The sequence below is a fragment of the Saccopteryx bilineata genome, chromosome 2 (genome assembly GCF_036850765.1).
Source record: "Saccopteryx bilineata isolate mSacBil1 chromosome 2, mSacBil1_pri_phased_curated, whole genome shotgun sequence".
Taxonomy (NCBI): domain Eukaryota; kingdom Metazoa; phylum Chordata; class Mammalia; order Chiroptera; family Emballonuridae; genus Saccopteryx; species Saccopteryx bilineata.
Window position 1 is genome coordinate 339,961,649 of NC_089491.1, and position 24,636 is coordinate 339,986,284.

A 24,636-nucleotide genomic window follows, 5' to 3' on the forward strand; every position below is an offset into this window, starting at 1 on the left:
TTTCGTTTTCCACCTCTCAGAGATTTTGATTATTTTTTCCTGATGTCTTAACAATGATTATTTTTACTACATATGTTTAAATTTAGGTGGGAAGGTAAATCAGGCCTCTGTTGGTCTTTGGTCTTTTTTTTTTTAAGCGGAGGACAGGAGGGGGGACAGACAGAGACAGAACGACAGAAAAGGGGAGAGACAAGAAGCATCAATTCTTCATTGAAGCACCTTAGCTGTTCATTGATTGCTTTCTCATATGTGCCTTGACTGGGGGGCTCCAGCAGAGCAAGTGGCCTCTTGCTCAAGCCAGCAACCATGGGCTTCAAGCCAGTGACCTTTGGGCTCAAGCCAGTGACCATAGGGTCAAGCCAGCAACTATGGGGTCATGTCTGTGCTCCCATGCTCAAGCCAGCAACCCTGTGCTCAAGCTGGTGAGCCCACGCTCAAGCCAACAACCTCAGGGTTTTGAACCTGGGTCCTCAGCATCCCAGGCCCACGCTCTATCCATCGTGCCACCACCTGGTTAGGTCAGCCTCCGTTAGTCTCATTTTAATAGAAGTGTCTTTTTTTCTGTTTCTTTTTTTAAATTTCTGCCTTATCAGCAATCCCTTTTAGTTTCTGCCTTCCCTAAAAGTCAACTCTTCACTTACATCCTGGTTTGGATTTTATTAACCAATGTCACCCCAATAAATTTAATAAAAATATTTTAAAATCAAATTTAACCACCATTAAGCACAGTGTTCACAGCAGCTCTATATAGCAGCCAGTAACCAAAGAAAAGAAACTCACTATATTTCTTAATTTTTATTCTGTACATTTCCACACAATTCACAATACAGAAAAAGTCTGAAAGAGGAACTGTTAACTAGCCCATTTCTTTTTCAGAGATTAGTTCGGTCTCCCAAAATTAATTCTGTTGAAAATCTCTGGAGAGTGACACAGTGATCAAGATACGTCATATAAATAGGAAATGCAAGAAAATTCGGGAAAAATACTTTATGAATTTGTTACCAAAAAAGAAATTTCATTCTTCCCCACCCCCTTCCCACCCGCCTTCCCCTCTGTTCCATATTATCTGGATCCCACTTTACCTGGAAATAAAACTTCATCATCCTATGGCCACAGCTGCTTATTTTTTTCTTTTTGACTTCCACCCACGAGTTGGCACCTTTGCAAAATCATGGCTCTGGGACATGATAGGCCAGAATCAGAAATGACGAAAGAGCCCTTTGTAATATGTCTGAAGCTCTTGGTGCAGATGCTGCCTTCACGAGTGAACTACCCTCAGCCACAGGTACTCTGGCTTCCCAGGAACCTTTGCCCGCTCAGAAATCAAAACAAAATAGAGCCATTCTTATGGAACTGAGACTGTCCTCTCTGTTCCTCAATTATTTACAGGAATGGTTTTCCTCTCTTTCAATCAGCTATGGTTCACATAATATTCAGAGGGACGGTCGCCCACTTAACTATTGGCAATTTAAATAGAAAACAGACTTGCTAACCTTTACTTAGACTAATCCAGACTCTGACTTTCCAAAGATGCGTTTTGCAAAATACTCTAATTTTACTAGGATATTTTGTCAATTAAAGTTTCAAATATCATTTCCCAGGGTGGTGAGGGCCCCACACTTCCCAGCCCACAATCACGATGTTAGTATCAATCTAGGTTCTTGCTGCTTTGTAAACTACTCAGGTGGTCAGAGCCTCAGTCCAATAAATGGGAAAGGGGTAGCAATGAATGAAAATTTTTATTGTTTATAAAATCCAGAAGGTCAGGAACCATTTGCACTCATTATACAAGGCGCAGTAAATATCAAAATTAGATGTCTTAAAAAGGATAAATCTCACCAACATATTTGAGAGTATTACCCATGAATTTAAAACAAAGAATAGGGTAAAACAAGTTAGGGCTTTCATCTGTTGATTTTTTTCAAGTCAAGTCGATTTGCAAACATTTCCTATGTCTTCTAATTTTAAAGAAGAAAGGTTATATGTAAACCTCCAAGTAAGAAAGTCATACATAGCCTTCAAATCTTTTAGGATTGAGCACATTTAGATCTGTGAAGAACTCCTTAAATTGTCCTTATTTTTCTCAAATTTAATTATAGACCAACACAAGTCTGTAGACATAGGTCTAACTTCCTATACAGACTTGGAAAAACATCTTAAAAATAAGAAAAAAAACCACTCAGACTTTTAGAAAATACTATTAGAAAGTTCTTCCATTATCAGAGCCCTACTTTCCCTCAAATTCCACACATAATCTAATTCTACTAAACTGTGTATGTTGAAAATTTCATAATGATACCCCTTGAAGCCACTTTGATCAAATTCAATCTTATTCCATATATTCTGAATTTGCTTTTCATGAGGATCAAAGTTGGCTGGGAGCATATATTATTTATTTGGGGGTTGCCATGGCAATTTGTGTTAAGACTAGAGCCTCATTACCCTTACTACTCTTGAGAATCTTTTTTTTTCTTTCTTTTCCCATCACTCTATTCTTTCTTTACCTTCCCAAGCCAGGGGCAAGGCGTGGGGCAGAGGAGGGGGGAGAGAAGGGGCGGGAGTGGCTCCCTGAGCCAAAATCCAGGTAAGGGTGTACTTATTCAGACTATCTCAAGAGTAACTCCCTCTCTCTCCCCCTCCCCCATCCAGCCTATCTGAAATATAAGACTTGGGCCTAATTATTATGGAAGGAAAGATGGGCAATTAAAACTGTAGCCCACTTAACCAGAAACATGAGAGCCACACTTGTCTGGTGATATGAGGTGAAGTTCTATTGAAGGACAATAAGTTCTAGAAATTGCCTCTATGATTGTTTTTTTTTTACCAGAAAATAGAGACATCTTCTGCTCCTTCTCCAAGTCCTAAACTCAGCCGCACACGCCAAAGAACAAACAACTAGAAAGGAAAGGAAAATGAACACCAATTCTTTGCTTTCCCTTTCATTCCTGAACTTGTGACTGTTCTTAGTAGACACATATCTTATTCAGGAGACTTGGGAATTGGCTAGCAAAAAATAAAGTGTGTGTGCATGTGTGTGTGTGTGTGTAAGCAAAGCAAATTGCTTTAGGATCACAAAGTATCTGCTTCTAAATGATCTGGGATATATTTGCAATGAATGGTAGTGGTGTTTTATTTTTATAAAGAGGGGCGGGGCTTGCTATGAGTACTGTTTCAGCCTGAAGCCATAGAAATCTAAACCTGGAAAATATCACAGAAGTCTTCTGGTCCCAGCTCCCTCACAACTAAGCGATTGCTTCTCCATGATCCCTAATTCAGTTGTTCAATTTCCACTTAAATACTAAAAGAAATGCTAGCTGTGATAAGTGTCTCTGATTTTTAGAAAGCCCAATCTATTTTTTTATTCTGGGTGTACTGTTTAGGAGAAACAATCAATCCTTCTGTAAGTTATAAAACTCCCCCCTTTCATGTCTGTGCCTGGTCTCCCCAGCCTTGTTTTCGTCTCTGCAAATCATCTTCCCTACAGAACTTGACGCTAACAGTCCTGCGGAACCTGCCTCCTCCAAACATTCTCATTCTTCATCCGGTTGTGACTTCCTTCCAGATCAAACATCCCTCTCATCCACATTCACCAACCTGCCCAGACAGGAGCCTTGCAGAGTGTGAGATTCAGAATGGGAGATTACCCCAAGCCGGTTTCTTTCTACTTCGTGCACAGCACGACTCCCCCAGGTGTACGAGGACTCTAGGTATAGGACTACATATGACACACTCAAGCTTGCAAACTGAGCCACAGCTTCAAAGTCTTAATGGCAAGACCATGGCAGTGCTTCTTGGTGCAGTGCTATGAAATAGGATCATTCCCAGAGTGACTTCCAAGGAGAGAAAACAGGACAGACAAGTACATCCTCACTTAACGTCAACAATAGGTTCCCCCACTTTAAGTGAAACAACATATAACAAAACCAACTGTACCACAGAATAATTGATATAAACAAGAGTTAAATTCCTATGGCCTCTCATCCATGTTATAACAGTATGACACTGGAACAAATATTATCCAAGGACCTGAAGTAGTAATGTTTTTAAATGCTGACAATCACACAGTAGAAAAGCCAGTAAGTCACTCTCAATCTTAACTACTTCTTGTGAAATCCACCTGGGTACCAAAGCATTGGATCTTTATTTATTTACTTATTTAGTTATTTTGCCTTGAAATATATCCAAGATGATTAGCCTTGGATAAAAAAAACTCTTGAGTTTGTAACTTCACATCTTCCTGTTGGGATTGCAGGTATTTTTCTCATCTATGGAAATCTGAATGATTGATGTAAAACAATATTGAAAACACTGGTGGAAAATTATTTACTTAGAAAACTTCTATTGCAGGCAAATTAGCCTGAAATTTCCAAAGAATTCTCTACCAATTACTATACAAATTTGTGCGCATCGAATTCACCACTCTGATATTCCATTTATTCATCCAAAACATATTATCAACATTATCTACCTCATGGGTTGGTACTAAAGCCCAAAAGCATCCAAAAACAAAACAAAACAAAACAAAAACAACCCACATCAAAATACTAAAGCACTAACATTTTTAAAAAGTACTGAAATTGTTATAATAAACAGTATAGACATGAATTGTTTTCACAATTTTCTATTGAAAATTATATGTGTTTCACTTAAAGATTGAGAAATAAGCTCATTTCAGCTGCTCCCACCACCCGAGGCTCCCATTTCAGATGCCATCTGGCTCAAAATATTGAAACTTTGGAAAATGGGAAAAACCCAGACTCATCACTTTCCAGTTTCTATGGGTAAGCTGCCCCTTGTGCTCAGCATGCCAGCAGCGGACGCCAGGGCGTTTTCCATGATTGCCTTTCACGTATTTAGTCTTGGCTTCCAAATATCTTTTAGGCAGAATTTTCCTCTGTGGTTATATTAGGTTACATTTAATTCTAAGAATATCAAATCACAGCACTTTTTTTTAATATTAGACAGACAGATGCTGAAACCGATTTCTAATAGGATGTTACTTAAAAATGCCTACGAATATTCATCAAAATCCATAATGCTCCAGAAGTATTTTTGAGTAAGTTGTACCTCTTTGTGTGCTTTCTTTTCAATACCTCTTAGAGTTATGCTTACTTGGTTTAAAAATGGTTTAAGTTATAACTAAAGGTTATTCTCCACAAGATTTTTTTTCTTTTTTACAGAGACAGAGAGAGAGTCAGAGAGAGGGATAGATAGGGACAGACAGGAAAGGAGAGAGATGAGAAGCATCTATCATCTGTTTTTTCATTGTGATACCTTCGTTGTTCATTGATTGCTTTCTCATATGTGCCTTTGACTGTGCGCCTTCAGCAGACCAAGTAACCAGCGACCTTGAGTCCAAGCTGCTGAGCTTTGCTCACACCAGATGAACCCACGCTGAAGCTGGCAAGCTCAGGGTCTCAAACCTGGGACCTTCCGCATCCCAGTCTGACACTCTATCCACTGTGCCACCACCTGGTCAGGCTCTCCACAAGATTTTAAAGCCTCTCACAAAGTGATGTATCCAAGATTAAACGTCAGGATGTTTAAAATTTTTTTCAAATGAAATCCTGCCGTTTCACAAAGTCATTTTAAAAGATAAACGTGCCTTGGCCGGTTGGCTCAGTGGTAGAGCGTTGGCCTGGTGTGCAGAAGTCCCAGGTTCGATTCCTGGCCAGGGCACACAGGGGAAGGGCCCATCTGCTTCTCCAACCCTCCCCCTCTCCTTCCTCTCTGTCTCTCTCTTCCCCTCCCACAGCCGAGGCTCCATTGGAGCAAAGATGGCCCGGGCGCTGGGGATGGCTCTGTGGCCTCTGCCTCAGGCGCTAGAGTGGCTCTGGTCACAACAGAGCGACACCCCGGAGGGGCAGAGCATCGCCCCCTGGTGGGCGTGCCGGGTGGATCCCGGTCGGGCGCATGCGGGAGTCTGTCTGACTGTCTCTCCCCGTTTCCAGCTTCAGAAAAAGACAAAAAAAAAAAAAAAAAAAAAAAGATAAACGTAAAAACTCAAACAAATCTAATTCCAGTTCTCTCAGATGACAGGTCCCTTATTCACAGTATCCCCTGAGGTGGTCATGTGTCCTATTTGAACACTCTCAGTGGTTGAAAGTTTATAACTCCTTAAGGGTGCCCACTCCACTCTTTGACAATATTGACACTTCATCTTCTTTCTATTTCATCAAACCCACTGCAGATGTTGCCTCTGGTTTCTAGTTATGCCCTTGGCGATCTAGGATACTGAGTTTTAGCTCTCATTTTAGTAGCATTTCTATGCTTCATCTTCAAGTCTTCGTTGCAAATATTATTTTAAGAACAGTACCATGACTCCAAGGAAAAGGACATGCAAAGTATCATTATTTATCCTGCATATTCATATTCTAATCTTAGTCCAGAGAAGTAAACCACGGCTGGCTAAAGAGCGACTGGCACAAGGAAGACTTAGCTGAGCCCCTGAGCATGCTCCCTGAGGACGCGGGGGTTCTCCTGCCCATAACTCAGCACAGTGGATTTTGACTATTCTCCTAGGCTGTCAGCTCCTTGAAGTCAAGAGTTTTGTTTCTTATATTCTTTCTTATGTCCTTAGTGTGGTGCCTGCATCAGAGTATGTGATCAATATATATCTACAATAAATGACTCAATACATGAATGGATGATCGCTTCACAGACATGATTGGACATAGAATGACTGAATAACTGAATACATATATAAATAGACTCTGGAATCTATCCATGATGATATCACCCAATATTCAAATCTCTACTTTAAAATGTAATGCTTCAACAGGCTTAGAATTTTTTTTTTCCTGCTTCTTTTAGGGACCAGTTCAGTGACTCTCAGTATCCTAGGAGAGCAGGTTGTCCAGGGGTGCAACTCCTTGCTTAGTTCCTATGTTCAGGTTTCTCATTAAATCATGGTGAATCAGCCCAAAATCCATGGACGGCCACAAGAGTATACCATGTATATAATCCAGTCATTCAGGTGACTCCAAGGCACGCACTGTTCACATCATTCGATGTAGAAGAAGTGACCATGATCGTGGACTCCCCTGGTGTGACTAAGAAATCTGCTAACCCTATCCTGCAGATTACTGCTCGGAATAAGGCTTGCTGGAACTCAATAGAATGACCAGGGTCAGTGGAAATCTATTTGTCCCTCAGGCAAAAATGGATACTATCCCAGTGGATAATTTCATTTTAATGCATTCTGAACATAATAGCTCAGGATGATTTTGGTATCTGCACAGACAAATCACTGAAGGCAGAGGCAGGACGTCCAGGGGCAGGACTATGGCTACGGTCGGACACCTGGAGCGACCAGAGATGAGTGATGACTGGGACCCAGAAAAGGGACGACGGTGCCAAGATTGAGCTGAAAAGCCTGGCAGAGAAAACACTGTAAGACTGAGAGTCAGCTGAATGTGGTATTTAGAGAATGAAAAAGTTGATGCAGAGATGGTTCTAGAAAATCTGATCAGAAGCTTTTTCATATTAAATAAATGTTTAAGATGTAGTTAGAAAACTAATTTAACAGTATTCTCCCCCCCCAAAAAATGAAAATAATAAATGTAAGTAGGACAATTAGTCATTTGATGGGTATGATGGGCAATTTCAACAATGATCTATTTTCCTTTTAAATAACATAACTGCATAAAACCTCATGCTGTTTCCATGATTCTATTAGCTACACCTGCTGGAGGAAGCCAAGCTCCTCAGACCCCAACCCATGTCCACGTTACTACACCTTTCTGACAACAGCTTGCCCTAATTACATAGCCTTAGGCAACCTACTGCGTGCAGTTTTGTAAACTCGGCCATGTAAAATGTGTAAGCGTCACACTTACCCTCCACTTGAGATCCAACAATAGCTGAGGCCAGTTTCTGGGCTCAGGTAGGTTTCATGCTTGGGGGAAGGTAACATAAACTATTACAAGCCCCCTTGGTCATGGGTTTCATGATATAGGCATGAGCAAGTGTCATGTGCTTTGGAAATGGAACTAAGCTTAGTAGTAGTAGAAACAACAATGAATACATGGAAATTCTCTGTTGCCTTGTCTTTGCCTGTTGGTATGAACTATACATATATGGATGATCAGCATGCTTCTCAAATGTTTTCTTTTTTTAAAACTATGCAATATGTGTGTATAGTATATATGCACATATCTGTATACAAATAAATATATTTCTACATGCATGGGGTGGGCCAGCGTAGGCACAGAGTATTTCTGACATGATGTCCAAGCAGCAATGTTTAAATGTTTATCAGGTTAATACTAGAGATCTCTAGAAAGTGGAACAGAGAACATTATTACATCAGCACAGAGCAACCTGCCTTTGCAGATGATACCCATTTATGATCTTAGAACTTTCTACAAAAAGCAGGTTCTATTTTTTATCATTAAAAATAAATAATATAGTTTAAATAAAGTTGACATGTAAAAAAAAATTAAGACTGCTGCCCCACATTTTCTAAGACAGGGATATTTGGAGAATCTAGTCAATAAATCTCAGAAATCCTTCCACAAAGAAACTGTCACAAGGTCCAAATAAAAATTAGCTACCTGTTGAGCCTCTTTCCAAGCAAGTCAGAGCTTAGGAAAAGGCGGGGGGGGGGGATTTGGGGGTGCAAGGCTCCCCATCAGTCCTCACTAATTTCACCACATTGCATGCCAGCTACATCACGTCTCAGAAATCGCATTGGTTTCAGGTGGTAGCTTCTGTAGAAGTGACCAGACCTCTCCAAGGGACATTGCCAGCCATGGTGTTTATGTCCTTCTGGGCTTCTGTGCTTTACTATGTCCTTGAAAGTGATAAAACACAACTCAGACTGGGTTCTGTTGCATCCACTGGGTAAAATGGAAATACAAGGCCCTGCAAATGACTACCTTTAAAGTTCTATTATGTTGTCTTTTAATGACTCTCCATTTCTCATGCCTCTATCAACCTCCTCTAAAAATGGTACCCCGAACCAGATGGGGCCCTGACAGAAAGCGCTCCTCTGAGTCACGCACACAGATGCACATCGGCTGAGCTAGGCACCTCTGCTGCTGTCTCAGTAGGTTTTGTAGAAAATGGTATTTCTACAGGTCTATGGTTTTATGTCTTCTAAATTAAAGTTATGTGGGTTTTCAGACCAGGGCCAGACTTACTTCTATACTTCCCGAGGGCTCATTAAAAGGGGGTCCCATAGCCCTAAACTGAGCTGAAAACCCTTGGAGCATATAGCCTTAGCTCTTTCAAAGCCCGGGACTGTCACACTCAGCAGTCAATTAAAAACTAAAATGCTCCAGGAAGTAGAATTAATGTTGATGCCACTAAATATGTAACTATTTTACTCATTTTTTGAAGTTTTTCTTTTTGAAAGTCCAAGTCCGGGGAGTGTTTGCTTTTTTCAGAGAGATATTTGCATTCTCCATCAATAATGCAAGACTCTAATACTTTTTGGGGGGGAGGGGTTTTGAACACTTTCCAAATGTTCCAAGACCCCGAGAGCAGTCAGTACGTCATCTATTTTCATTCCAGGGATTTACTTGCGACTTCGTTTGGAGCTATTTGGATTGGCTCGCAGCCACCTGTACCCTAAATTTTCTCCGGGCTGCACTGAAGTGTGCAGAGAAATTCGAGATGAGAGCCGGTGAGAATGAAGTCCTTCATCCCGGCAATGGCCGCTGGGTAACCGACTGCACAGCCAAGCGTTTGGCTTAAACCAAGGGATGGAAGGCACCACTCAAAGCCAGATTTCAGTCATTTTAAGGATTATATTTCTGTCATCACAACATCTCCTTGACAATCCCGCCAGTTGTACGACTCCCAGCAGAAGCCCAGTGATTAAATTCTCCTGGAGCATATATCCCCCCCCCCCCAGTTTCTGGAAGCAATCTACTGCAGTCCTTTTTCCCTTCCCCATAAAACCCCAAAGCTAGTTCCATTTCTAAGACAGCTCTAGAGGAATACATTACTCGCAACCAACCCTTCCTCCCACAGCTGAAAATAACGCCAGGCGTTTGATTTTGGAACAACTAAGGAGAGATTTAATCCCCATCCACTGAGAGGTGATTCCTGCTTCATAGTGTATCGTATCTGCGCTTTCAAAATGATATGTGATCAGAGTGTGATACAGATAAGCAACACGCCACCACGGGACCTTTAAATTAAATGGAGAGAAACAATTGTTTAGGCATGCATGCAGAAACAGTAGGGAAGCATGTTGCTTACGTATAAGAGCAAAATGGGTGGAAAACTCTGGCAACATAAGTGTCATCCGAGGCAAAAACCCTGGATCACCCACTCTCCTTTCTGACTCGTGCCCAAGTCAAGTGGACATTTTTCACTTAAAGCTGGAAAACTTTTGCTCCTGATATTTGAACGATCACAAAGTCCTTAATAGAGGTACCTATAAGTACCCACTGATATCTGGCAGGATTAGAAGTTACAACTCCACTGCCAGAAAGATACTACTGTCTGGGATCCCACTGTGCTTTGCAGTAAGAACTTCCTGGTGAAGAAAATAGAAACAATAATACATTAGATTTTCTCGCACATGTACAATGGGGCTGTAGGACTATCAGGTATGACCGTGGGCCCTGACAAGTAATCCGTGAGGCATCCATCAGAAAGGGCCACGCGTCCCAGGACCCGGGCAGTGAAACTCACACAGCAAGGCTCTGTCTTTGGGACAAGGCATACTTGGGATAATGAAAATCAAAACCTCAGAAGGAAAACCTCACATGGGCCTCCTCTCACCACAGTACCCAAGAGTCTGTACTTATTAGCCTCTGCGCAAAAATTCCAGTGACTGTTTTCTTACTTAAGTGAGCTTTTTTTTTTTGACATATGTTGCTACTTTTGCTTCTGCTGTTTAATTTCAAGTCCATTAGCCTGCTTTCCATTATCACTCAAAAAAAAAAAAAAAAAAGTCTAGAAGTAAACGCTGGCATAGCGCTCCATTTCCTGTAACCGCAGTTCCCACACACGGCTTTCAGCAGTTGAAAGAGCACTTCAACTTGAGTGCTTCTGCAAACGAGCTGCAGCCTTTGCTTCTTCCATTGCTTGTCTCTGTTGCAGCAAAAGGCAAAGATGGCTACACGTAGGCAGTACGGAGCTATACAAACAACCCAAGCTGAACCCGTCCTTTGCGGCCATCGGCAACAGCCCTTGCAAGCGGGGCTGACCCCTGGGTCACCTCTCTGAGGTCCCGCTGAGAACAGGCAACTCCCATGCCACCCCACCATACCTCAGAGATACCATGCACAAGTTGACATTATCCATGTGGCACCTCCCAGCTCCTAGATGATGAAAAGGGATTGGGGTGGGAGGGGAGACATGCAAAACGTCAATAAGTCGTTCTGGTGGATTTAGTCTTGGAAACGGAAGCAGTTGTACAGTTGTATTTCTGCAGGACATCCAGAGGGATTTCAAAGACCTTCAGACAGTCTTGCGGTCTTCAAAGAATGGATGGGAAGAAAACAGGTCATATCGCATTTTTTCAATTGATGGGTAGCTCCAGGAAAATGGTGCGCAACAGGGGAAGATGATTGCCTCGGGGGAGAAGGGACCAGTGCCGTGTATACGAACATCCTTTGAGTCTTTAAAATAAATGATACAGGTGAACACAAAAATTCATGCTACTTGCTGGAAGCGGTAAGGATCAAATTTTGTGGAACTCGTATTCCACAAATCTCCAGGTATCCTGCCTCGTCCTCCGTGGGCTATCATATTGTGTTGTACATCTTGGTAGCCCTTAAAAACTGGTGGCATGGTCGCAGATAGATTCTTGCAGGAGCAAGACAGATTCGTGGGTTCCATCAGCTTCTTCCAGGGGAGCTGCCCGATTGCCTTGGAGGGCACAGGTGATATAACCGCTCAAGTTCTCTCTGCCCATCTACCAGGGTCAAACAGTTGTTTCCAAGTCCTCATGGCCAATGATCTTATAGTTCTGACAGCTTTCTAGGTAAGCAGCCAATTCCGGGTCCCCAGCCTGCTGAGCTCTGTCCTGCGGTGTCTTACCCTGTAGGTAAAAGTGGAAATGAAAGATACACAAACACATGGGGTGTGATTTCTTAAAAACCCAAAGAAATAGGGCTACTCATAGGTTCCTCACTAATAAGGATCTTTCCACATTTACCGTTTTAGAGTTCACAAGGCACCTTGCAATCTATTATCTGATAGAAACATCACATGGGACATGTAGGATAGGTTAGTCCCAAAGGAAGAGACCGTTGCTTTAGAGAGGTGGGGTTTTCCTCTAGGGATCACAGAGTCTGAGTACACAGCAAGAGATGGTAGCACAAAGAAGGTGGGTAGAAATCACTGAATAGATAAATAGGGAAGCAGGCATCTGATTTCTAGTTTGTGACTCTATTATACTAACTAACTCTGGGAAGCAACAAGCCGAACCCGAGAGGAAGGGCTGGTCATAACAATCTAAAAGGGTTTCTTTGCTGATTTCAAAGACTCCACTTAGTTTCTCTCCAATTTAGGACATTCTCATCTCTCCAAAAAGTGAGTTAATTTCTGACTGTAAAAGTGACAGGTGTTGATTAAAGAAACCTTGGGAAAATAAGAAAGCACAAAGACTAAAATAAAGATATATTCTACTATACTAAGATAACCATTGTTAACCTTCTACAGAGTAACTATTTTTCCTTTTCTATAGCTCTGTACATAATTATTTTAATCAAAATGAAACTATACTTTGTTTATATACTGTTATATAATGTGCTTTTTTCCTTCATAATATATCAAACCTTTTTATGTCACTAAATGCTCTTCTGCATTACTTTAAATGATTGTATAATGTCTTTTAGCCTAGTCTAATACTATATGTATATCTGTATGTGTACACACACACACACACACACACACAAGCATGTACACATGATACTTTTTAAATGAGGCCAATGAATAAAAATTAGCAATAAAAGGAGGGAAGCTCTTCATTCTTTTGAATATTTATGGATATTACTTAACATTCCTTGAAACTTCTAATTTTGGTGCAATGATAGAGTTTTATCTACTGAAATAAGTGGTATTAAGTTCTAAGGGAAGGACAGAGATGAGACATGATCACTGTATGCAAGCAACAGCTCTGTGTGTAAATGCACCCAAGTATGACAAAAATTATCAAAAACTTCAGCCTCCTGCTCTGCTATTGCAACGGACAGCATCAATCTCAATTAAGCCTGTCCTAACAGTCTCCAGGGCTATGTGCGCAGAGGATAAAAAAGAAGTAACCATGGGTCTGGATTCTTTCTAAAATGTTACTTTGGTGGGGATTTAATATTTATCCACTAGCTTAAAGTTACTATAATAATTTTATTCACCTTGTGCATACAATTAGTAGACTACCTTGTCTTTACTTCAGTAGAAGCTGGAATTCCTCATTCTCTATTCAGGGAGATGGTTTTTAAGGAACTGTTGTCTGTTACGAAAAACTCTCAATACATTGCTTCTCTCCAAAAACAATCCAGAAAATTCAGTCCTAGTGATCATATTTGAGGTTTTCACCTAGCATCAGATCACAAAATGGCAAAACAAAGGGCCCCTGAAAGGAATGAAGCATAAAGCATATCTATAGCACTTCATATGCTCAGATCTCTAGAACACAGTGTTGGGTGGAAACGGAAGTCACACAATAGCACACACACACATATAGTACGACATTGCCTACATAAGAAAATGAGAGGGGAAAAGAGACATACGTACGTGTGAAGTGAGACCATTAAAATTTTGATAACACCTTGGTCTAGGCCAGTGATTTTCAACCTTTTTTTTTCATGGCACAAACACACACTACTAAGGTCAGTGCCCCTGACTAAATACAATCATTTTCATCTCATGGCACAAATAAATTAGTTACTAAAGAAGAAGAGGTCAGGGCCCCTTTTCTTTAGTAATTAGTTTATGAGTGCGTGAGAAACAAAGGTTGAAAATCACTGGTCTAGGCTGTGGCATTTTCTAGCTATTTTTGCTTTTATGTATTATTTGGCTTTGCTGGGGTTTTTTTCCTGCGAGAATGCACTATGTTCACAATCACAGTCATTATTAAGTGGCTTGCGGCTTGGGAAAAAGCACACAGAAACATAACACAAAATTGGAAGAAATCGCAAGGAACATTAAGCCCATTAATCTGATACAGACATTTAGATGAAAGAAAAAAAAAAAAAAAGTAGGCTGCTTGCTCAGGAGCCCAGTCTCCTGCCCAGGATTTGGTTTATCCCTCCATTTCATGGAGTTCCTCACCTTCTTTTTATGATCTGAGTGGAGTGTAAAACCAGCCTTTTGTGTGATAAACAGGCATCTGCCCTGCTGTGGTCTGAGTGGCTCCAGCAAGCCCAAGTCTACCTCAGATCATGGCCTCCACTGATCCTATCTCCAGGATTGGCGTTCCTTGTTCAGGTCACACATCAAATCATTTGCGTGCCAGTATTAGCTGGCAAGAATATCGCACTGAGCAATTATCTGCCATTTGAAATTGCATCCCCAGTGAACTAACCCAGGCAGGTAACAGACCAGCTAGAAACCACAACACAGGCTTCATGTGTTTGGAGCCCAGGGAGGCTGCCAGGGACCTCAGCAGAGAGCAAGGCTGTGAGGGAAGTGGAGTGTTTTACACGCTGTGAGTGTCTCAGAACTGGCTTAGAAAGCAAAGAGGGCCACACAAGAATGTCATTTCACAACATATATTGCAGGGTGAGAAGTCCTCAGGGGGTAAAAACTGCACATTGGAAATGCTCATCAATTAAATAAGTCTAATGGGGCTAAATAAGTCTTTATTATTAGGCTTCTAAGTCGTTGGTCTATGTTTCTTGGCTCCATTCACTGGCCCCAAACTTAGATTACTCAGTACCTGCTTAATGAAGTCCTCATCTAGCTATCTAGCTATGTATTAAAATTCTCTCTGCCACCGTCTGCAGTAAGGAGCCTTGTCTAGGAGTCTCCCCAGGGTGCCTGGGAACTCTCTGAGCTGAGCAGGCTCCCTCCCGGGATGATCTGCATTAGCTCCGCCCTCTCATGGGCGGCTGTCATTGGTCAATGCTACAAGCTCTAACTCCTCCTCCAAGCCAGCGCTTAACCCTTTCCTTGGGTGCTTTCTGCAATGGCAACAATGCATGGCGCAGCCTGACCTCACTCCCTATAAGGGATTGGAAATCTGTTTGGCACTCATGTATGGGACCACATAACTCACGAGTTTAAGATACACTGGATTAAGCAGATGAAGGGGAAAATCCCCAATGTTCTTGAACATAATCCTAATCCCTACCCCCCACCCCAGGCTTTGAACCTCACTTCCCCACAACAAATTGTTGGCTGGCATTCAGCAGGAGGACCCCAAACGTTCAGAGGTTTATAAAGCCCCATAGGCTAGCACACACCCTCCCTTTGTGCTTATACATTTAAACTGCAGTTTCTCTAAATGAAGCACTTTATTTTCTCCTCCTTTTTCCAAAGCCCCAGGCACTTCCATGAGCGCAGAAAGGCTGCCTGCGATCTGGCCCAGCGGGTGGATGCTTGCACGCGCTCATCGAGTTACCTTGGAGTCCGTCTTTCTCAGAGATGCTCCTGCGTCCACCAGAAGCTGGCACACAGCCCGGTTCCGCTGGCAGGCAGCCTTGTGCAGTGCGGTCTCACCCCTAAATCAAAGACGAAATGCAAACCACCCATCAAGGGGCTGGGGGTGGGGGTGGACGTGGAGGCTGCAGGGAGGGGGCATGGGTACCTCCTCCCCCTGCCGCTGTTGCTCTGTGCCCCTCTGCCTCTGTCTGGCCTCTCTGTCTTAGGGCTGAGACCCACCCTGGCCGCAGGCAAGGCCCAATGGGAGAGGTGAATGATGGGGGGGGGGTGTCTAAGAATGCACTGAGTTAGTCATCAAGGAACCCTAATATCTGATGCCAGCCTCTTTTTTAAATGGTGTTGGTTAAACAGGCTGCACTCAGCCTGTTTTGTTTTCAGCTACTGATGTTTGGTTTCGGTAAGACTCCATGGTACTATTAGATAGATGATGTGTGTTCAGAGGCGTCTGAACACTGTGAGGCAACTCTCTCCATGGACACAGGTAGGTAGTGTAGGAGGGACACTAGATGAAACACAGGGAGCAGCAATGGGGGACCATGGTCCCTCAGACCCATTGCCCAGGACTTAGCAAACCCCCATCTGGCCCCTTAGAAATAATGCCTGAGAACTCAACTTCAAAGAACCAGACCAATACTCAGTCTGACCCACCTACTGGATTTCTTGCCTGGGGCAGGTGGAAGGGGCAGGGCGACCACAGAGGACTTGGGAGGCATAGCGAGAAGCAGGGAGAGTTCAGGAACCATAGCTGTCCCCAGTTGCAAACAGGCCCAAGATCCAGCCACTCAGTGTGGGAAGTGGGCAATGGAAAGTGGCTATTTCTGCCTCTCTAACAGGCAGATAAGGAGGATCCAAAATGGAAAAGCTATATAATGGGATCCAAAATGGAAAAGCTATATAATGCCCAAGTGTTTCATGGAAGATCAAACCAGGCCTCAGAGAAGGCACACTGGGCTAGGTGACAACTTTGCCCGTAGGATATACGGTATGTGGACAAGCTCTATGCAGTAATGGTCAGCGTCTTCCACGTCTGGTGACTCATGGCTCCTCCCCTTCCCCTCGTCCTTCAGTCCTTCACTCTATTCATTTCTACTTTTCCTCACCACACCTGCTGCCTCTCCCCATTCCACCCCGCCCATGCCTTGTTGCCTATTGAGTTTCTCTGGAGTTCTCTAGTGGTTCTCTACGGCTTTCAGGGTTCGATGCTTGGCCTTTCTTTGTTTCTGTTCAGAGAGTAGTAGTTATTTTGCTACCCTAGGGGGAAAATGTTGAAAACACACATTATCAGGTTGGGGATCATTCCGGAGAAGATGACTTGCTCCTGCAGTGTCCCTCATCTGAACCCCAGAACACAAAAATGATGGAACTACCATGTTCTCAGCTCACCAGTGGTTGGGTTGTAGACCCTGTTCCATTCTAGACTCAGCAAAGATGTTTCATTACAGGCAAAGATGGCTTAGAGCAGCGGCTCTCAACCTGTGGGTCGCGACCCTGGCGGGGGAAAATCCATCCGATGGCTTTAGGTGACCCCTGTGTTTTGGTCGTTCGACCCCCGCCGGGGTTGCGATCCACAGGTTGAGAACCACTGGCTTAGAGCCTTAGGGCTTAATTTTCTCACAAATCCCAATTGAGAAAGAGTAAATAAAAAAAGGGAAATGTATCTGTTTTGACTTCTTAGCAGTCCAAGATGCACCAGTGCAGGAGTACCCTGCTTGTGGGAATCGCTAAGTGATGACCAGCAACGACTGCACGTGCAACCATAATAACACTTGCCACCCATTTTTATTGAGCAATTTTTGATTTGGAAAATTAGCGCTGCACAACTGAAAGTGGACTTTTCATCACTGGCATGAAAATTATCTAGCGTATGCCCTAGATACTTCATGCACTATGTAATGACAAACAACACTTACGTTTCGCTGTCTGCCATATCCAATAACTCGGAAGGTCCTAAACAAGAGGAAAGCAAGATGCCCATTAAGAGTAAGTTCAGGAATGGCCCTGGCTGGGTGGTTCAGTAAATAGAACATAGTCCCAGTGCACCAAGGTCACTGGTTCAATCCCCCATCAGGGCACATACAAGAAGCAAGCAACAAGTGCACAACTAAATGGAACAACTAGATTGAACAGTGAGTGGATGCTTCTTTCTTTCTCTTTCAAATCAGTGGAAAACTTTTAAAAATAAACAACTAAAATAAGTTTAAAAACTATTAACAAAAACGTCTACAATCACAGAATTAAAATGCCTTGGGAAGCTGCACGAGAAAAACATTTGTCATAGGGATAATGAGATCCCCTCCTCCCTCTCTACAAAAAAGAAAGAACCCCTCTAACTCTGCCCCACTGAGCTCCCAATTACAACCAGCCAATATGTGCAGAACGGAAGCTACAAAAGAGTGACGTGACCCCCTCCTTCGAGAAGCTTTCAATTAAGTTGAAGAAATAAAATCAATTGGAAGAGAATAAGTGAGAGACAATTAAGTGGCTGCCTGGGAGAAAGGGGACAATCCGGCAGGCTCTAAGGATTGTCTCTCATTCACCAGCAGCAGGGAGTTTGGGACTGGGTCTTACACAGAATGGAATGGTAAAACTACAAGAGACAATAAATAGCACGCAGTCCAATATCCTTTATTTAGAAATTGGCTAAAATTCTACTTTTCACAAAATTTCCCTTCCGAGATCTGGAAAAAATATCATGCATAAACACCATGGGACAGATGGTTCATAAGGAATTAAAATGTTCTATGAGTTTACACAATCACAATGTTTTTATATGTTCCCTAATTAATTCATTCGGTCTGCAAACACTGCTTAGAATGTCCGCCTTCCCACTTTCTGAACCACTGCCTTGCTCCCCAGCCCTCAGACCCCCTAACCCCATGCAGCCTGTAGGTATCGGTTGAGACCACTTCTTCCAGGAAGCCCACTGTGATCTCTATCCAAATACGACATTAAATGTCATGCCTGCAGGCTCCCTCTCTTTGTGCTTAAAACAGTAGCTGGCAGACTGCACACAAGGCCTAAAGTTTAGATCAGGGGTCTCCAAACTTTTTACACAGGAGGCCAGTTCACTGTCCCTCAGACTGTTGGAGGGCCGGACTATAAAAAAAACTATGAACAAATCCCTATGCACACTGCACGTATCTTATTTTAAAGTAAAAAAACAAAACAGAAACGAATACAATATTTAAAATAAAGAACAAGTAAATTTAAATCAACAAACTGACCAGTATTTCAATGGGAACTATGCTCCTCTCACTGACCACCAATGAAAGAGGTGCCCCTTCCGGAAGTGCGGCGGGGGGCTGGATACATGGCCTCAAGTGGCTGCATGCGGCGCGCGGGCTGTAGTTTGGGGACCCCTAGTTTAGATATTCTGGAGTGTCCTATTCTCTAACAGAACACAGCAGGCCACACCATGTCAAGATGCTGGAACATCAGTGAAAGAAAAAGATATAAATGAATCACTTCACTCCTCCCTAAATATGAAGCCACCTGTGGACTTGAATTCTATGTCCTGAGAACCAGGTACCCCAGGCCTCTTCAGTTGCCAACAGGACATTTTATATGAGGTCAGGTGCAAGAAGGCTTATGGTATCTAATGGTTCTTTCAAAGAACTATCACCTTCAGCAAACCTTTTAAGCCATTTGTTTTTAAAGGACTTCTATGAACACCAGCAGCCCAGCCTCAGTAGTCGTAGCTCTGTCCCCATCATTACTGCTGATGGCACGAATACTTAGCCTTGTCTATTCTCTCCTTTATTCAGCACTCAGAGCTGTAGCTCCAGTGGGTCCATGGACTCCAGGGTCCAACCTCCCTGGAGAGAGAGGACAGCGAGCAGCGTCATCTGCACTGAAATGGCAACTGTTTGACTCTCTGGAAGGGGAGACAGAGATGAGAAAGGACCGTGTCCCTCACATTTCTGACAAGAGTCACCATGGATGCAGCAGACCCCAAACGATGGCAGAATTGATTATCCTGTGTGTGTGTGTGTGTGTGTGTGTGTGTGTGTGTGTGTGGCTGGCCTGGGGCTGCTTATCATTTCTCCTTTCCTCCCTTCCTCTCTGCAGCTGCCAGGGGCATGAGAAAGAGGCACCAATGCTAAAAGTAGATACATTTGCTCCACATTACTATCTAAAGAAACTCCAGTTAGAGGTTTCGGGAAAGGCTCTGGATGGATGGACTTAATTTCTCATCCTCCCATGAACAGCAGACACTGTGGACGCTGGCGAGTGGGTAGCTGGCGAATAAGGAAGGGTGGCTGCTGGCTGATTACAGATAGGCGTGGCGAGCAAGTCTCAACAGCACGGGTACATTTTCTCGTAATTTTTATAACCCACTTTAAAATAACAGTGTTTGCACAGTGCAAGGGGGTGGAGAGGAGGAAACAAGGAGTGAGTGCCAGGTGCTGCCCAAGACAAGGCTGGAGTTTCCCTCCCACCTGAACCTTCAATGGCCTGTTGGGGGTTATTAGTAAGTGCATGGTACAGTTTAATGGTACCCAGTGCAGTTTGGTGGCATTGGTATAAAATCTGAAGGAGAAGATGGCCAGAGGAATAAAAATAATTTTAAAAGACCACACAAAAAAAATCCTCTTTAAAAATGTATATAATAAGAGCATCTGTGATTTTTTGGAAAGTTCATTTGAGTCTTACTCACAAGGGAGAGAATAGGGGAGAGAGAGAAAATAAAAATAATGAAATTCCTTCAATATATACCAATGAAGTTTGGGGCTTATTTTTGTATTTTGTGGATACATATGAAGTGATTGTGAATACCATGTCATCTCCCTTAAAGAATTTGGAGGAATACCATTGAATTGTCAGTAGAAAAATGCATAATTGTCCCCTGAATATAAAAGGGAATCTTGGCTCTCTGTCCCTCCAGGGTTAACCATAAATCCACACTCCATCTCACAGCTCATAATCCCTTTTGAAGGGATACAGCTACACAGTTCTCTATGGCATGTTCGCAGGAAGGCAGTCCCTGCCCTCACACAGCCTTGCATAGGCTGTCACTGGAGCCCTGAATACGACACTCATGTCAAACGACCCTGCGTGGTGGTTGTCCATCCATGTTTCACCGCCCATTGCTGGGTTTTAGGAATGTGGAGGGCAGAGACGCCATCTTATACCCTGTGCGAGTTCTGGTAACTGACCTAACTTCACCGTACTTCAGTTTCCGCCACCTGTCAGATAGAGATGAGAAGACTGACTGTGTAGGGCTATTGTGAGAATTAAAAGCGTTCAGACCCATGAAGCATTTAGAACACTAAAGATGAGCAGTAATTGTTGCTATAACATCTTTTTCTCAAGAGCTGGTAGGACAGAATTAATTTTGTAAGTGAATGAATGAATGAATGCAAGGCATTTAAAAATCATTGTGGATCCAAGATCCATAAATGGAACATGGTTAGATTCAAAAGATGGTGTTCTATAGGAAATAGTCAAAAAATGAGAGAAACACATCAAGGGAATAGATACATCAGTGTTCAGGTGATGGCCAGGGAATACGAAAGGAAGTAAAACCTCGCAGATCTCACAAGAAAGTGAACTGCATGGTGGTCAAACCTTCCAAAATGCAGGTTCACTGGGTTCACTGCCCAGTGTTCACTCTTCCATTGCACACCCCGGTTCTTCATGTTTTTTGTGGGGTTTTTTTTGTATTTTTCTGAAGCTGGAAATGGGGAAAGACAGTCAGACAGACTCTTGCATGTGCCCCACCAGGATCCACCCGGCACGCCCACCAGGGGGCGATGCTCTGCCCACCAGGGGGCGATGCTCTGCCCCTCCCGGGCGTTGCTCTGTTGCAACCAGAGCCACTCTAGCGCCTGGGGCAGAGGCGGAGGAGCCATCCCCAGCGCCTGGGCCATCTTTGCTCCAATGGAGCCTCGCTGCAGGAGGAGAAGAGAGAGACAGAGAGGAAGGAGAGGGGGAGGGGTGGAGAGGCAGATGGGTGCCTCTCCTGTGTGCCCTGGCCAGGAATCGAACCTGGGACTTCTGCACGCCAGGCCAACGCTCTACCACTGAGCCAACCAGCCAGGGCCCACACCCTGGTTCTTACGGATGCAACTTGATCAATACTGCACCTGTATCAAATATGATGTGTCTTTTGTCTCATGCATTTTTTAGTTTGCTTCCCACACACCAAGGCATCCACTAAATCCCCTTTGCTATTCCTCCCACCTCCCCGTGGCCTCGCTCAGTCCGGACCTCATTTCCCATTAGTCTCCCTGACGCTGCCAGCAGACCATTCCAAATCCTCCCATGGCCCCATGGCTGGGACAAAAGCTGCACAGATCTGGGCAGAGCTGGCACTGGGAACTCTAACAGCACCGTCACCCTGTCCCAGCGGGGTGGTGGTCGTTCCTCTTGGGACCAGGGGCAGAAAAAAGGGGGGTTAAAAAAAGAGAAAAGAAAGACTGAAAGCAGAAACAGAGGGAAGACAAAATAAGCCATTGAAATCAAAAAGGAAATGCATGAGTGAGATTTCTATCAGGAAACACAGTGGGGAGCGACAGGGGGTGGGAGTGGGGGGGATAACAAAAGGACAAACATGTGCGGGGTGGAAAAGACAAACAACACAGAAGTCCTTTGGAGGGTAAACCAGGAGGAGGGAGTGGGTAACAAAGATGGCTGAAAGGGGCTGAAAAGCAGGAACCCCTGCGGGGCGGGGGGGGGGGGCTCTCAGCGGGAATCTCTTAGCATCTCCCTGCTCCACCCTGTCCCTGGAGATTGGCAGCTCTCCTCCTCCTCTCTTCTTCTTCCTCCTCCACCTCCTCTACTCCCTGCTCCTCCTCCTCCTGCTCCTCCCCCTCCTCCTCCTTCTTCTCCTCTTTTCAACCATCCAAATGCCCAGATTCCACTTTTTCATAAAGGAAAGCAGCATGTTGCATGTGAGTCTGAGACAAGAAGTCCCAAAAAAGATGCAGGAGGGAAAAAACACAAGCCTCATGTGGCTTTTCAGAGTGTGCTGCACATTGCTTGCCTCCCCCCACCCCCCCGCAGTCCCCAGCCTGGTTTAAAAAGGGCCCGAAGATAAATGGGGTGTGGGGTGTGGGATGTGGTGGCCGGAGTGTGAGCTCTCACGACTCCCAGTCGGGGGTGTCCCCTGATTGTGGACAGCATTGCTCACTATAAACACCCAGTGAAGGGGCAAAGCAAACAGGCCACATACAGTTTCCATCGTGCCCCTTAAAAAGAAAGGGTCCCCTGTTTTCTCAGGAGCCTTGTCATTACAAGCATCTTCATAGTCAGGTCTTGGAACAGTGTTTAGGATTTGTATCATAGGAAGCCACAGGAAGCCTTGAAATACATTAAAAAACAAACAAACAAACAAACACTAATACATCAAGAGATAGCATCCCAGATTAGGAGGAGTAAGTATTCTTAATGTTGGACACAGTATATATCTTTTTTTTTTCTTTTTATTTATGTGAATTCAAACTGCTCAGCCCTATCTATTGCAAATTTGATACTAACTTATAGCCATGATGCCATTGTCTGAAATGCATCCTCAAATTTCAGTCTCATAAAAACACTGTGGAAAAGGCCTTTTTCCTTGTCAGACCAGGGGGGATTCCAGGGTGATCAGCCTTATTCAATTGGGGGAGACGGTTTCCCCAAGCAGAGATCACATTTGGAAGATGATTCAGAGAAGAGGAAGGGTCATGTTTCCCATGCCCTTATCCTGGTCTTCAAGAACAGTATAATTTAAAGAGGTTTCTATAATTTAAAAGAGATGAGTAGTTCTGCAATGGTGATTTTCAGTCCCCAAATGCACAGGGGAATATAAACTGCATCAGCAACTAAAGATACTAAACAAACAACAATAACTGTAGATGAGCTGAAAACCTTAGCTCTGTAGGAACCTGATGAATTGGGCTGATTATGTCGAAAGATTTTGCATCTATATTCCTGAAGAAGCTGAAAGGAGAGCGAGGTGACGCCTGAAGTGGGCGATGCCTATCAGGTTAATAAATACTAATTTCAATGTAAACCAACTGTGATTTAGTTTTTCATTGTCTGACTACAATACTAAATGTTTCAAAATTGACCATTCATCAAAAAGGCAGTGGCCCTTGCACTGCAGAGCATAATATTTTATTTGCAAACAGAAAAAAAAATGGCTTTTGCTTCACTCTCTCCAGTCCCTGCTCAGGCCAAGATCCTGGTGAGGGAAGGAGGATCGAACGTCTACGTGACCATGGGCACCACTGGCCTGTGAATCAAGTCGGGATGATTACAGGAATCTGAAGTGTTTTTTTTTTTTTCTTATAAGCATAAATATAAAACTGACTAGTTTACAAAATCTAGCAAAAAGAACTGGAAAAATAAGCACCTTCCCCCCAAAGGAATTTTTTGGTGTCCTTCAGTTTTGACACAGAGAGCTGTATATCCTGGGATTCACGCTTTGCCAGAGACACTGGAGATGGAAGAGAAACTCGCTTCATATTGGAATGTCAGGCTTCGGTCAGAACACTAAGAGGCTAACGTGCCACCTGGAATTCATGCCGGGCAAAGTATGTGTGTACAGACCTATTAGGAACTCCAAGCCCTATGAGCACGGGCTACAGTGAAAAAAGAAGTAGGAGAGGAAGTGAAAATCTAGGGTGTAGAGAAATACCATCTCATGCCCCATCACTCCTGCCCCTGGGAGACTCAAGTGAGGAGAGGGTTTTTGTTTTTAGAGAAGCATATGTCTCAAATATTGCATGGGACATATTTATGCTAAAAAGGGGAGGGGGGCGACACTTGTTTAAGAACGTGCAAAGTTGAAGAACTGTTGTTGCTAAGCAACCTTAGGGCCCAGAACCAAGGGATAAATAATCCTAACCACTAGACCACCAGGGAACGCCCCAAGGGATAAATAAGAGTGGAGCTCCAAGGGGGTTCAGGTAGACCAGTAGTGCGGGATATTGAGCCGGCCGGGTCATCATTTTTAGGTGAAGAAGATGGAGAGTAAGGAAACAATGGTAGATTAAATTCGGCCACAAATTATTTGCAGCTCCTTCCATGAAGCCCATCCCTAGAATTGGGACCAGCTCTGTGACTGGGTTTAGCTAACAGAAT

The 24,636-nt window shown here is 43.5% G+C and overlaps 1 protein-coding gene across 1 annotated transcript in view; it reads right to left on the bottom strand.

The window, feature by feature from the left end:
- Window positions 1–9,519: 9,519 nt before the first annotated feature.
- DGKI (diacylglycerol kinase iota) overlaps window positions 9,520–24,636 on the bottom strand; it is a 387,457-nt gene continuing 372,340 nt past the window's right edge. The window contains 3 exon segments of the mRNA XM_066262376.1: window positions 9,520–12,001; window positions 15,527–15,626; window positions 17,478–17,514. Of these exon segments, the coding sequence (XP_066118473.1) occupies window positions 11,885–12,001; window positions 15,527–15,626; window positions 17,478–17,514 (254 nt within the window). The 3' untranslated portion in view covers window positions 9,520–11,884.